The sequence below is a fragment of the Maniola jurtina genome, chromosome 5 (genome assembly GCF_905333055.1).
Source record: "Maniola jurtina chromosome 5, ilManJurt1.1, whole genome shotgun sequence".
In the NCBI taxonomy this organism is placed as follows: domain Eukaryota; kingdom Metazoa; phylum Arthropoda; class Insecta; order Lepidoptera; family Nymphalidae; genus Maniola; species Maniola jurtina.
The window spans coordinates 59,110-74,961 of NC_060033.1; the positions used below are offsets into that span (position 1 = coordinate 59,110).

General features: G+C 39.2%; 1 protein-coding gene across 1 annotated transcript; it reads right to left on the reverse strand.

The window, feature by feature from the left end:
* Positions 1 to 1,143: 1,143 nt before the first annotated feature.
* Positions 1,144 to 7,185, reverse strand: LOC123865375. The gene is made up of 2 exons (XM_045906373.1): positions 6,222 to 7,185; positions 1,144 to 5,490 (listed from the first exon to the last, which is right to left on the reverse strand). Exons 1-2 carry the CDS (start codon positions 6,302 to 6,304, stop codon positions 1,959 to 1,961), a joined length of 3,615 nt encoding a protein of 1,204 aa, XP_045762329.1. The 5' UTR covers positions 6,305 to 7,185; the 3' UTR covers positions 1,144 to 1,958.
* Positions 7,186 to 15,852: the final 8,667 nt, after the last annotated feature.

A 15,852-nucleotide genomic window follows, 5' to 3' on the forward strand; every position in this document is an offset into this window, starting at 1 on the left:
AAAAAAGGTGGCCACGTTTGTCTCCAAAACCGGCCATGTTGCGACTATTCCTCTTGAGGGATAAAGAACGGTTAATGCAGAATGATATGCTAGCATTTGTTTGCCACAGGTCGTTTCTGAACTCCGTAAAGAGAACTGCAACCGCCGCATCATCCTCCATCACGACAATGCGAGTTCTCACACCGCGCACAGAACAAAAGAGTTTTTAGAGCAAGAAAACATAGAATTATTAGACCATCCACCGTACAGCCCCGACCTAAGCCCTAATGATTTCTGTACTATCCCTAAAATAAAGAATACATTGCGTGGTCAGAGATTTTTGTCACATGAAGAAGCTGTGGACGCCTACAAAACGGCCATTTAGGAGACCCCAACTTCCGAATGGAATGGTTGCTTCAATGATTGGTTCCATCGTATGGAAAAATGTGTCAAATTTCGCGGAGAATACTTCGAAAAGCAATAAATACATTTTTAAATAGTAATGTTGTGTCACTTCCTTGATTCCCGAAATTTTCAGTGCCGCCCTCGTAGGTGCTTTCAATCAAGTTTACTTCACCCGGTACATTATCTTAAAATAGATAAACAAAAATATTGTTAAAAAAAAAAGATTCCGACGAATTGAGAATCTCCTCCTTTTTTCGAGGTCGGTTAAAAATAACATGATACATTATTATGTCAATATTATGTACCTATATGTACTTAAACGTTTATCTATGTACCTACTTAATCGTTTTACGAAGGGTCTTTACAAGATACGAAAAGTTAAGTAACAGTAATTAAATCTTGCAATAGAAAAAAATTCTACGCTTACTAAGTTTCGTCGCTGAAGTTCTGACACAACGTACCTAGGACTACAAGTCATGCAACTTGACAGGAGAGCGAAAACATTGTAGTTTCCAGAGGTATGGATATGATGGATGCCGTGTCGTTACTGTTTATTGTTTGAAAAGATTCTGTTGAACATTTTTTGTTCTTGACTGGCTCAAACGCGTTTCTAGATTCTCTAGCGAACGACTTTCAAATGTTAAAACTGGCAAAAAATGACTTACAAGGTATTAGAACGCGACGTTTTACTGTACTTTAGAAACACCGCACAGCAATTATTTCAACAAGTATTTTTTAACGAATCAAAGCGCCTGTTTAAAGGAATATGTCGCTACCTTGGGGTACAAAGGTCGTAAAAGCCAAAAGCCTACTTTTCAGGACGAGCAAAAAACGAAATTTTAAAAACATTTTGGCTAATAACTTTTTTGTTCATGTATGTATATTGACCCTATTAAGTCAAATTTGTTAATTTTTTATGCTCTTTGCAATGGACAGGCTTATTTTATTGTCAGTCTCTTAGTTTAAAAGTTAGTGTGGATTTACGACCAATTATTTTTTGAAACATGTTTAATACACCCCACGATAATTTGAGTTGTTGCATTGTAATGAGTCGTAACTAGATGTAAGTTGTTGTTATTGAGCTTAAAAACCACTAACATAAAAAAAGAAAGTCATAAAATCAATACCTTTCAAATGTTGGGAGTGTAACTATAATAACTTTATAGTAATATTACATACCTCACTGTAAATTGGTAGCAAAAACCACTATACTTACCTAAATATCCCACATTACCTACTAGTACCTATGTGTGAACTTATTCCAATTTTTTTTATCAGTTGATGAATCAAATTTAGTCAATTTTTTTAAATGAATCTACTAAAAACTAAGTATAAAATAAAAATCATTTTTTGTTTAATCATGTTTTTATTCCAGAAAACATAAACACAATGTTAATGACAATACAATACGGTGACAGTAATTACAACTGTAAAAATACGTTCGTGTTTCGTTAAGACAATTGAATAACTATTTCACAATTTTTCGTACGTCAGTAATCATCAACAAAGTTGCTCAGAACATTATCTTCTTATAATTACAAATATATAAAACTTGACGGTACTTTACATTTAAATTAACTTTCATCTTGGTCATCTTCATCGTCTTCATCTGTATCTAGGAGGCAGTCTTGTAAAGATTCATGAGGTAAATTCAAATATTCGTGTTGATATGGTTTTGGTATAGTTCCATTTTCACATAAACGTTTCAAATCGTTGTATTTTACAGTTGAAATGGGCAGCCGACGGTCATACAACTTTCGCAATACCAACTCTTCTCCTTGGATGGAACTTTGTTCGCTATTTGTATCGTCGTCGTTATCATGAATTCTTCCTCTTCCCTTTCCTTTGAATCTTCCTGTCCCTCTCCCTTTCCCCTTTCCCTTTTTCCTTTTTGTAGATTCTTCATAAAGATTGATTGTTTCTTGGAGTGCGTCTTCGCACATCGAGTATTTAATTTCTGCTTTATTTTTATTTCTTTTTTTAAATGTCGCAATCCTGATTTGTTGGAATTTAATTTTTTTTTGTGTCTCTTTTGTAAATGTTTTTAATGCAAGAGCTTCCCAGTTGATGAAGTCTTCATGTTCCAAAATATTGACTTGGTAGGGTCGCGGACGTTTTCGTGCAGCTGAAATGTAAGGTAGCCATTGCGAGGGGCTCCATACTGTGAGCTTTTGAATTTCTTTTTCAATCGTTGCATGCATGGAATCCACAGGCATGTAAGTATGTCCTGGTAGCAAAAAATTTATTTGAATAGTCTCTAAGCTTTTCGATCGCTTCAGGAACTGATTAATAACAGACAAGACTATCCTGTTCTTGTTTTGTCCCACGCAGGAATCACAGTAAAGAATCAAATGTTTCACCTTTCTTTTATCAACTTCTTCAAAGTATTTATATAAACAAGTAGCAATTTCTTGACTGCCTCGTTTCGCATCACACTCTCCCCAAACATAGCAATATCCATTTTGAGTCCCACTTTCGTACAAAGTGAAATTGAATACTGCATATTTTCTGGAATATCCTAGTAGCATACTATCTCCATGAGGTGTGGTTAGCACCTTTTGCAGATCAAAGCTTGTGGTCAGTGTGTCATTGTTAAGACTTCTGAATTTTTGGTGAGCTGAAAATCTTCTGTACATAGATTTCTTTTCTTTACAATGTGTATCTAATTTCTTTTTTTCTGCTTCATTCATGTTCTCATTGCGCTCTGCTTTTGTACACAAAAGACATTTATCTTTCTTTGGCGTATGAAAACTGATATTGTATTCATTGTTGAATATCATTCTAAAAACAGATTCTCCAACAGGTTGCTTATGATTACTTTCACACTGTTTCTGGTAAATTCTATACAAATTAGTAACGTTTTTGAGTTCCTGAGGAAGGTAAACCCTACTTGATCGTTTCCGGGTGTAGTGTGAAGGCACTGCAGGTAGCTTTTCAATGAACATCTTCACGTATTCTTTATCATCGGAAGAATATTTGGCAGGAACATTGCGTGTCCTCAACTCATTTTGGGCCATGCCTTCTTTAGAATGCGACAGAGTGTACAGTAAAAATTTTTGAGTTACATTGAGGGTTTGAAGTAAAAACTTTTGACACACCTTCTTACGATCTTCACCGTCGTTGATGAAATATTCATAAGTAAGACTTCTCCTGCTTTCATGAGATGTTCTTGTGCGTGAAACCGGAACTAAGCGAGTACAATTGACAAGCCAGTCTTTTTTCCTCTGCAAATCTAAGCTCCAGTAGAAATTGAAAATGGAATTTCTTTTTTCTTCGGAAATATCATAACAACCCCTTTTACATTTATTTGGCTCACAAGGATTTCGTCCCATAGTTTTTTCTGGTACTAAGTTTCCTTCTCTTTTTTCGTAGCTTTTACCTTCATCTTTAAGTTGTTTCCGTTGCTTTCTTTTATTAATAGGTTTTTTCTTCTTACGTTTATTTACACTATCAATATTATCTTCTTTGATTGCCCTTTTACTTAGTTTTTTCTTTTTTTTCTCAGGACTATCGCTTGCTTCAGATTCATTACACGACCACTCATCGGAACTTCCTCCACTAAAATCCATTAATTCATCTTCTGACAAAAACTCTACGTATAAGGACCTTTTAAACGATAATCTTTTACGTTTTGTATTTTGCTTCATTTCTGGAGTTCCTTTTTCATCAGGACGCAGGGAGCACGAAGCTGAGGGTTGAGCGTCTCCGGAAGCAGCGGGTGGGTAGCTCGTCATTAAGCATGGAGTTACTTCAGGACCCAGGGAGCACGAAGCTGAGGGCTGAGTATCTCCGTGAGCATAGGTCGTCGTCAAGCACGCGGTTTCATCAGAACGCATGGAGCACGAAGCTGAGGGCTGAGCATCTTCGGTAGCAGCAGGTAGGTAGCTCGTCGCTAAGCACGGGGTTTCATCAGGACTCAGGGAGCACGAAGCTGAGGGCTGAGTATCTCCGTAAGCAACAGGTTGATAGGTAGTCGTCAAGCACGCGGTTTCATCAGAACGCATGGAGCACGAAGCTGAGGGCTGAGCATCTCCGGTAGCAGCAGGTGGGTAGCTCGTCGTTAAGCACGGGGTATCATCAGGGCCCAGGTAGCACGAAGCTGAGGGCTGAGCATCTCCGTAAGCAGCAGGTGGGTAGCTCGTCGTCAAGCACGCGGTTTCATCAGAACGCATGGAGCACGAAGCTGAGGGCTGAGCATCTTCGGTAGCAGCAGGTAGGTAGCTCGTCGCTAAGCACGGGGTTTCATCAGGACCCAGGGAGCACGAAGCTGAGGGCTGAGTATCTCCGTAAGCAACAGGTTGATAGGTAGTCGTCAAGCACGCGGTTTCATCAGAACGCATAGAGCACGAAGCTGAGGGCTGAGCATCTCCGGTAGCAGCAGGTGGGTAGCTCGTCGTTAAGCACGGGGTATCATCAGGGCCCAGGTAGCACGAAGCTGAGGGCTGAGCATCTCCGTAAGCAGCAGGTGGGTAGCTCGTCGTTAAGCACGGGGTTTCATCAGGACCCAGGGAGCACGAAGCTGAGGGCTGAGCATCTCCGTAAGCAGCAGGTGGGTAGGTCGTCGTCAAGCACGTGGTTTCATCAGAACGCATGGAGTACGAAACTGAAGGCTGAGCGTCTCCAGAAACAGCAGGTGGGTAGCTCGTCGGTAAGAACGGAGTTTCATCAGGACCCAGGGAGCACGAAGCTGAGGGCTGAGTGTTGCCGGAAGTAGCAGGTGGCTCGTAAAAATACTGGTATGGTGTTACAAGTGGCTCCAAACACGTCGTGGTTTCAGTACTGTTCCCGTGTTTTATTACGTCGATAGAAATAATCTCAACTTTACTTTGCTTCTTTGCATCAGTACTTTTTAATGGACTGTTCGGAACACCAGCATTTTCTCCAAAGAAAGATGTATTTGATCGGGGTACTTCAATACTTCTAGTATTGAAGTTACTTTCGCTGCTGCTGCTATGTATTATAATATTTTCTTTTAGTACTTTTTTTCTTTTTGGTGGGCTTTCTGTATCACTTCCTTCTATGATATCTGAGCTCTGATTTACATCATTGCTATTTTTATCAATGCTTTTGTATCTGCCTATCTCACCTTGTTGTTCGTGATTCAATCTGTAAGTAAAAATTATACCTAATTTTAATGATAGTCATCTGCGGGTTCACATAATAATATTGACTGTGAGACTGTGTTTTTGTCATTCATAGTATTCCACTATAGATCCCCTCTAACAGGAGTCTCTAATATCCCGGTGCCAAATAATTATTTAAATTTATTTATCTGAACATTAGAAAAAGAAAATATTATCATGACGTGAAGACACATTTTTTCAGAGGCAAGATATGAGTAGGCAGTAAAAGCCTTGAGAAATAGTAAACTGCGTCGTATAAACCACTAAAACCGTCAAGACAAAAAAGTATTGAAAGCTAAATTGGTGTATAAACCATGTATTTCGTCTGGTGTTCGTTACGACCACGGTTATCTGGGTACTTAACTATATTATTATTTTAAAAAATAAGCTATTCAAGTATTATACTCAGGCATTATTATTATTAGGCAGGTGCTAATATTGATAACATTATAGGTACTTAACTAAACTATAATAATAACTATAGTGCCGACTTTTCTAACCCGACGACGGTGGCTATATTTGACACTAAGTGTCGCCGTTTTCGAAATGACCGTCACTTTTTCTAACACTAAGTTCAACAGTAATATCATCGGTTTAGAAAAGTTAGTGACACTGTATAACACATCGGTACTAATAATTAACACTTATTATCAAAAACAGGAAAGCACTAACGAAGCTAAAGTAAGGAAAATAATTAGGTATAACGTAGCTTACCTTTCTGGCACTCGATTTCGTAGTTTTAACAATGATTGAAGTACTCTCCGTCTTTCAAGTAATGAATTCAGTTTGTTTTCCATCGCAACATTCGATAAATTACACCATCACCTTGCTTTTTATCAAAGAAGTATAACAAATTCTTAATACGATGTCAATTGTACGGCTATCCGTTTACAATTGAACCACGCCAGCCGGACTCTTGAGAAAACAATAATCAAAACGAAATTCTTTGACTACTATCTATCTTACTCTAATCTATGAAGTTCATAAGAACTAGAAAGGGAGACACGTGACTATTGTAAAATGAACCTTATTTTTAAGCAATCATAATATCTAAAATTAGTATGACGAGTCGCCGACGATGTAGGTATTTCTACTTTAATCGGCAGCTCTCGGCGCGGCGTTTGGCTTCAAACGTATTTTTTCGAACGGAGTAAGTACTTTTCAATTTATTTGTCAAAAATTGCTTAGAGATATTAAAGCCAATTTGCTCTTCACGAATGTGTTCCGGATGGGTGTAAATACTTTACGGTCAGTTGATGTACTTGAGCTCAGGGTGTAAAAACTAAATTGTACTAAACGTATAGAGTTAAAAGGCTGTAAATCGAAGTCAAACTGAACTTTGGTTTTTACAACCAAGCGCAATTCATTACTTTGGTAGTACACCGTACTTGACTCGAATCTACTGTCTTTTACAACCTGAACTTGTAAAAAAATATGGTATTACTCCAAGTGGTCATAGCAATAATATTTTTTTTGGTTCTTACATCATAAATTCCAATAAAAACTTTGTTTAGACGTTGAAGTCACATGGGCCGTAAAAACCATTTATTTGCGAATTTGAAAGTGTTATATAGATCAATCGGTAGAGCGAAAAATTCTAAATAAGACTGCATACATAACTCATTTTGGGTAAAATGGTTTATACCACCTTTCTACCCCAAGGTGTCGATGTATTTAAATAATTAAGATCTTTCATTCGGAGAAACGACAAGATGCGGGCGAGTTGCGCGCCTCACATTGAAACAGCTGACTGAAAAACGCGCGGGAGGGGGGGGGGGGGCACACTTTGACGTCACACGACCGGCCGCACCGCGGACGGTTGGCTATAGATTAACCCAACGATTAACACGATAATTTAGTTACGGCCGATTTTTTAATCATCAAAATGTTTTCCTTTTTTTTTTGTTCCTATTGAGCTACTTACAACTATTTTTACGTTTGCACAGTTATTATTTTTGAAATTTTTCGAAATTTCTTTGTCCGTAAAGTTTACTTGACTTAAACATGATCACAGAATTTTCATCAGATCATTTTATCAGATCAGATTATTATCGTGCCTAATTAAACTACATTAAAACAAATTAGTAATTATTACAAGGAAGCAGACTTTGGGCCATAAAATACTGTAAGGTTCTGTTAAAATCTGTCAACATCGAAATATCTAAATATAAATGAAGGGTTTTTAGTAAGATTGTTCGATGTGTCAATGAAACTTTTACAAGAGGATTGTCAAGATTAGGTTATTTGGGATTCTAAATCATTCTCTTGACAATAATTGTCAAGCGTACCTAGCACTAGTCAGGAAAGCCCACACTAACAAGAACAACCAGCACGAAGCTCGGCGTTTGCTCTTTTCAAATATTCAGTTTACAATAACATTATGTCACGTTTAAGTAATTGCAGTCCCCCGCAGCCGTCAAGGGAATCGAAGCCTAAGGGGTTGACCAAGAATTCATGAGATTTAGCAGATAGCAATATTTGATAGCACGAGTAAAGGAAAAAATCTGAAAATCATGAATTTGTGGTTATATCACAAAAAAAAACAAAAAAAGAGCCCTTCGTGTGCGTGTCTGACCTGTTTTTGTTTTTTAAATATATAATCTACTAGCTGATGCCCGCAGCTTCGCCCGCGTGGATTGGTCAGATCCCCTGCAGCATCAGGATTGAGGAGTTGGACTCCAAATTTTTTATGAAACAATGTCGCAAAGTTCCTCTATCGATTAAAAAAGAAATGACGCAAATCGGTTCAGAAATCTCGGAGATTTCGGTGTACATAGGTAGAAAAATACAACTCCCTTTTTAAAAGTCGGTTAAAAAAGTAGCCTATTTTACGCCCTGGTCAATCCTCTACTTGCCTGTGAAAGTCCCGTCAAAATCGGTTCAGCCGTTCCAAAGATTAGCCTTTTCAAACAGACAGACAGACAGACAGACAGACAAAAATTTTAAAAACGTGTGATTCAGTTATGGTATCGTTCAAATAACCATATGAGCTTAATATGAGGTAGTTATTTCGAAATTACAGACAGACACTCCAATTTTATTTATTAGTATAGATATAGTGTCAGATCAGTAAATCAGTCGATTAGCCTGCACGCTGCGTGGCGGAGCAGCCGGCCTCAGCACACGCGCGCAGGCGCGTCGGCGGCGCACGCGCACGTCACGCTCGACTACTACAGATGTCTTCCTTGTGTATGTATTACTACACGACTACTCCAACGAAGCTGCAAGCGACTGTGTACTTTTAAAGAGGTTTGAACGATTGTTTATATCTTGGCTATGACGTCAGAGGAGATTTTAATACGCTCAAATATAATATTCATACAAATGTCACCACATTCACCACTGATGGTGACGATGCATTCAGAGACGGAAGTGGTCTATATAATAGCTATTCCAAATATATAACAAAAAATTATTAGATAATTTTTCAAACTGATACTCCTAATAAAATATTATATCAGAGAGATCCCCCTCGTATCGGTGTCGGTGCCCTTGCATACATCGGTACAGTGGCTCGGAAAATCCGACCTTTATTTACATTATAAAGGGAAACTGTGCAAAATATCAGCTTTGTAGGTTGTAAAGATTAGCGCCGGGCGATGTGAGTCAGTCGCTGAGGCGCGAGGGAGTCAGGATGTTCCTTTTTCTATATTTTATACATTATTTTTACTTTAAAGTAATTGTTACTACTAAACAGAAAGGACAGCTCGGTGGTTAAATTTTACATTTAACTTTCATTAAGGTCATCTTTGTCTATCAGTGTTATCCGTCTTCGTTTCAGAAGGACGGAGATTCGAATCCGGGCACGCACCTTTTTCGGAGTTGTGTTCATTTTAAGTAATTAAATATCACTAGCTTTAACGGTGAAGGAAAACATCGCGAGGAAACCTGCATGCCTCAGACTTCTTCATAAAGTTCTCAAAGGTGTGCGGAGTCTGCCGATCCGCACTGGGTCAGCGTGGCAGATTATGGTTTAAGCCCTCCTTATTCTGGTAGGAAACCGTTCAGTGGGGAGCTGGCAATATTTTTTTTTTTTTTTATCATTCATATGTCGATATGAATGATAATGATGTCAACTAATTATAGAATTTAACCAGCCGTAACATAACAATGAATTCTAGAAGAAGAAAAAATAGTTCCGTGCAGCGAAGTGAATAAACAGTAGTTCACTCTAACTTACAATAATACTCACAGTTACATGTAAGTTTAGTTTATTCTAAGTTAGAGTGAGTGGCCTCAACTCTGTGGCACAGAGTAAATGCTAAGCCTAGAGGCGGACTTAGAAGATGATACACCGATGTAATTACGCGCCTAAGCGAGTTACAATGAATGAAAGTGCACCAAACGGTACTACCTACCCAGTAGTGATGCGATCGGCAACACCGCTCTTTTTCATTTCGTGAAATTATTATTTTTCTTCACAGTGATTTCACAGGCGCTTTTTCACGGAAAGTGTTTTTCCATTCTCGCATTCACAATCGAATCTAACTTCAACGATATAGCGTGATCACTTCAAAGCGGGAGGGCAAATGTGGTGATTCTAAAATGAATAGTTCTAATATCTTTGTTAAGCTGCGTTTAGAGCAAATAAATGATTGGTTTGATGTGACGTAAATGTAATAATCATATGAAACTTTGTGAGATTTTACTGTCCGATGTTTCACGGGCTAGTTTAAGTTATGCTACATACAGCAAGTTCATGCTGCCTGCGAAGTGGCCCACGTCTAGTACTCAGCGAGTGAGTAGTAGGAGCGTCGGCGCGCGCCTTATTTAGAGCTCGCGCTGAAGGCTCGCGGTGTGGTAGCGTGCTGCAACTTACGATAACATCTATATTGCTTTCAATTTTTTTTCATCAATGGGCATAGACCACCTGGTCCAGCCACTGATGAAAAGGTCCACTGTGTGAATTCAATTAGTTAAATTTTATCAATGTGAATTGGTAGGTATTTCCAACTCTATTTTAACCACTGCATGGAGCATTTAGGGAATGAAAGTGTATGAAATTGTTAGTGACTCTCAAATTGTTATAATTTTAACTTTAACTAGTTTGATCTTAATTTAGTTTGTCACGATGGAGCCAGCATATAGACCACGTATAAAGGCCCCTTTAGAAATATCCGAAAAAAAAGATCTTTAAAGAAATAGAGCTTTATTAGGTAAATATCTTTAACAAATTAACTTTTAATCGCATATCAATGCTCGTGCCTCCCGTCTCGCCGGCAATGGCCTGAGATATATTATTTCATATGAAATATATTCCGTATTTACAATATTTTTGGAATTGTGTTTTATATTCAATTTAAGTAAACTTCAGGCCGATAAGTTCATAGTCATATTCTCAGTCTGTACCATGACGACAGAGCTAGTTGCCAATACTTTTTTCTAAAAACTAAGTTGCTTAGAAGCTAGCAATCTACTCGGCATACGCGAACGACCGGCCAGACGCCAGTTCGCCGCTCGCTACTCCACCGCGAGCCCGCGCGCCGCTCTCACCAAATAAGTCAGCTGGACGCGCATTCTGCAACATTCTATTTATGTCTCGCACAGCTCGCGCGCCGCCCGGCTCCGCCCGCTCCGCGCTGCACGCAGGGTCGCCGCCCACGCCTCCGTACTCGTACTCCACCTGGCCGATATTATAAATCGTATCTCGGAGGTGTTTGGGCGTTTTCCAACTGAGGGAAAAATGCGGCACAGTGTCACCGTCCTGTCCGCGTCCGCGCCCGCCGCCGCTTCAGACGAGCGCGGCGCCCCCGCTGCGCCCGCAATATTTAAATTGCTCTTTAAACTTTTAGCGGTTGAAATGAAATTTGTTCCGCGCTGTGTCAATCCAGGAATAACTGAGCACGAGCCGTGCGAGGCGAAGTGAACTCTGCTCGCTCGCGAAACGGTCGCGTTCTCCTCGTCGGCGACTCGTCCCGTACGCTCTGCTAAATAATTGCATTGCAATAGGTTTCGCCTGAAATGGTGTCGCGCTGCAGTCGTTCCGTTTCACTCCCACGCAGGCGATTTTCAGCTGAGTAGTGTTGTGGTCTCGCTCGTCGTGAACGCGTGGTGCGTGCGCGTAGTACAGCGGCGCGACGCCTACGGGCTACGAGGCGCGTGTAGCGACGCCCGCCTTACAAGGGCCAATGGACAGAATAGAAAAATATTCATTTTTTAGGGTTCCGTACCCAAAGGGTAAAAATGAAGCCCTATTAATGTCACTCTGCTGTCTGTCTGTCTGTCCGCGTGTCACAGGTCTCTAGCTCGTAGACTAAATGAATAGAATGCTCGTAGAATGCTCGTAGAATAAACTTAAAATTTTGGTATTTGGTGTAGAACGCGGACCCAAAACCAAATATGGAATTAAAAATTCAATGAAGCTATTTTTTAGAGTGGCTCCCATACATGAAAGACGAGCCGGTAAATATTTTTTTTTTCTCACCTTAGCATGTGGGCTATTATTGTTTACAGCTCATTGAGTAACTCTACTATAATTCGTACTCACGAATTATAAATATATTTTTTTATCTTAAAAAATAGGAAATGGGGGACCTTCAAAGTTGTTAGTTTTAGAGCATTCTTGTGACGCGGGCTATCTCAAAAACTAAACTGGTTTGGAGAATGAAATGTCGGCATATTATGTACCATATGCTGTATTTAAACAACAAATACCTACCTACTGAAAACAACGATTTATAAAATAGCATGTGAGCTGTGACCAAAACAAACGAACAATTTTGGGGTTTATATTTCACGGTTTATTACGATATTCTAGCTCAGAAAAAAGAAATATTTGATACACTTAAAACATGATTTTCATAATTATGTACGGAACCATAACAGAGTTTTATGACCCGACTCGCACTTGGCCGGTTTGTTTATTGTAACTATTCTCTGACATAATATTATGTCATCATCATACCATAGCTGGCCACCTACTGAGCACAAATCTCCTCTCAGAATGAGAAGCCGAAACTCGTCCGCCGTTCATAGGTGGTATAGTGCAACTCGACAGACTCCGGCATGCAGGTTTCCTCACGGTGTTTTCATTCGCCGCTAAAGCAAATGATATTTAGGTAATTTCTTAAAACGCTCATAGCTCCGGAAAGTTAGAAGCGAGTATCTGACTAGATCGGCTTAAACCCATGGGCTTAATATACCTACTGAGATTTTCCATGGACGTTTTCTATAAGTAGGTATGTTAAACCTAGAAAAGAGAGGATTTCGAGCACACGAGCGAAGTCGGGTAGGCCAACTAGTCGTGAATAATGTAAGCAACTATAGAGTTGACAAAGTGCAGCTACGATCCTCAATAGTATTGGCGTCACTCAGAAAAGCAGGTATTATTTAAATATTTTTATCGAATAATTGGAATGTCTCTCAAAACCAACACAAAAAACACCAGGTTCAATGTGTAGAGGTTATCCGAGAGTTTTGATCTAAACAAACTAATGCCAACAATGAATAATTTAATTAGAGCGTGATTGCTATCACAACATCTAATTATCCAGTTCACAATACAAAAACCGAAAATATGCGATATCGCTCCGAATCTCAGAAGGAGACTAAACTAAAACCTTCAAAACACCCGTATTTATGCAAGTTCAATCTTGTTGGCCTCCTAGTAACAGATTGTATGACATCGAATGAGCCAAATATCGATTTTATCAAACTACCTGCATTAGATAAATTAATAATTTTATATTATTTTTGACAACTCAAATCAATTTTTAAAAATAACCTTACAGTTCGGCCGTCCTGAATTTAACACGTCCTCGTGTTTCTAATCAATCTTGTCATGTCAGTCGCGGGCTTCCTTGCCCTAAGTCAAATCCAAATCATGGGCTATCCTGCCCTCCATCAAATCATTAAAACCTACCCCTGAACTGCCGAACTCTCAGTTTTAATATCAAGTCAACAATAAATCCAAACGACTAACTTCTCATTCGATGTATACAAAATCTGAACCACTCATTGCAAATTACTTTCCAATTCACAAAAGACTAAATTATTAAAAAAAATCTAAAAATTTTAATCACCAAATCAAACTCAATAAAAATTTTAATCCAATGTGGGTTGTTTACAAAAAGATACCAAAGCGAAATTAAGACAACGTGAGACACGTCCCGCTTCTGAATTATTGGCGTCACTCAGAAAAGCAGGTATTATTTAAATATTTTTATCGAATAATTGGAATGTCTCTCAAAACCAACACAAAAAACACCAGGTTCAATGTGTAGAGGTTATCCGAGAGTTTTGATCTAAACAAACTAATGCCAACAATGAATAATTTAATTAGAGCGTGATTGCTATCACAACATCTAATTATCCAGTTCACAATACAAAAACCGAAAATATGCGATATCGCTCCGAATCTCAGAAGGAGACTAAACTAAAACCTTCAAAACACCCGTATTTATGCAAGTTCAATCTTGTTGGCCTCCTAGTAACAGATTGTATGACATCGAATGAGCCAAATATCGATTTTATCAAACTACCTGCATTAGATAAATTAATAATTTTATATTATTTTTGACAACTCAAATCAATTTTTAAAAATAACCTTACAATAGAAGGCTAGCACCTGGAACTATAATACTTTTTTTTTAAATGAAAAAATATTTAACCTAATAGGTATAACTTGTTGATTGTTTTAATTATTGCATCGAAATCAAATACATGCGTACCTACTCGGCGAAAGGTTCGCTCACCTCCGAACATAACCGGCCTGAACTAGTTCAGCATTATATAACTATACCGAAGGGCACATCGTTCAACAACTCGATAGACTTTGGGGTTCCGAGTGCTGGGATGGCGCGCACCGGAAAGCGCAGCGCGGGAACATCCGACACCAGGTGCTTGGCTGACATCATGGCGGTGGCGCTGCAAGGCCGCAGCACAACAGACCTATGTCCAGCAGTTTTTGGGAAAAAGCTAAAAAATGGTGTTGCGAATGTTTGAGGCGGGCGTGGGCCGGCACACTGACACACTGCGCGTCGCTAAATATACCGCCCTCACCGCGCGCCCACGCGAGAGCATCGCGTCTCTTTGTATACACCAGGAACCTAACCGCGACCTATCAGATGAGAGGACGCGCCACGCAGGAGGCCGTGCATGTTGACTCCTGATATGGTATCTCGCGGGATACTTTAACCCAGGTCCGTAAACGTCATGAAAATGGGAAAACTTTACTTTCGTACAGCTACACGGCTAAAATACATAGAATTTCGTACAATACGGTTGGTAACAACCTGGTAGTAACTAATATCTGACTCCTAAAATATGAATCATAATGTAGGTACTACTAGGAAGGCTGAAATAATCAAGTTTTGAATTGATATTTCACTATAAAATATTCTGAAAAATCTTGTGGCATCGTAGCTAGTAGCTGTCACCGTTTTGTTTGTCATAATTATTTAGGATTCGCCACTGAAGTGCCCGCGGGTGCGTTGGTGGCAAATAATTGAATTCGCTCGCGACTGCAGCGCGCTCCCGCGCGGCCGCGGCCGCGGTCAATTGACCCTTTGTATTATTGTTTATCCAACAATTTTCGCCGCGGCGGCGTGGGAATCAGCGGCGAACAATAAAATTTTACGAAGGTATAATCACACTTCTTATGACCTCTACACATACTAACCTACCAACTTTTGCCCACGAGTTTATCCGCGATACGTATTTGCTATGTTACAGCCCTACAACACTCGAACATAATGTAGCTATCTATTAATAAAAGAATTTTTGAAGTTCGATGAGTACCTAGTTTCGGAGATTACCTCCTACATCCAAATTTACAAATTTTATCTCTTTATAATACTAGTATAGACGCAAATAAACAAAACTTAAAATTCCGTGTCGCCGGTGAGACCAGTAAGTAAATAATAAAATCATCGTTGTTTGCACCACACGTCGGAAGTCGGAACTTTAACTCAGAACGAAATCCCAGGTCAGAATTCCTGTCACCACGGTAATGGTAAATAGATAATATTACCGTGCTGTCACGGTATAAAGCTTTCTATATAAATAATAATAATTAGAACAGAACACCTACACAACTTGAACAGATCGATGGAGTAGGTCTGTCTCTGTACGCTTCTCACTCTGAAAGTTAACCGAGATGAATACGCCCAGTTACCCAGATAAGAGCCATTGAGGTAATGCTGATGATTACTGAAGATTTAACTTACCCAGAATGTGAGTAATCAGGTAACAGTACGTGTTCATTCATTTTGTTGACCGACACTTAGGTATTACCAGATAATAATAAAAGCTACATTATGCTTTATGCAGTATTGCAGAGCGAAGAGAATAATAAGCTGGCAACGCTTTAATCCAATCAAATTACTACCAATTTGAAACTCTTTTG

Bases quoted from the DNA above. Each gene is read 5' to 3' on its own strand.
- LOC123865375 (XM_045906373.1), bottom strand. From the start codon at position 6,304: ATGGAAAACAAACTGAATTCATTACTTGAAAGACGGAGAGTACTTCAA. The intron at 5,491-6,221 runs GTAAGCTACGTT...TTTTACTTACAG, and splicing joins CGAAATCGAGTGCCAGAAAG to ATTGAATCACGAACAACAAG.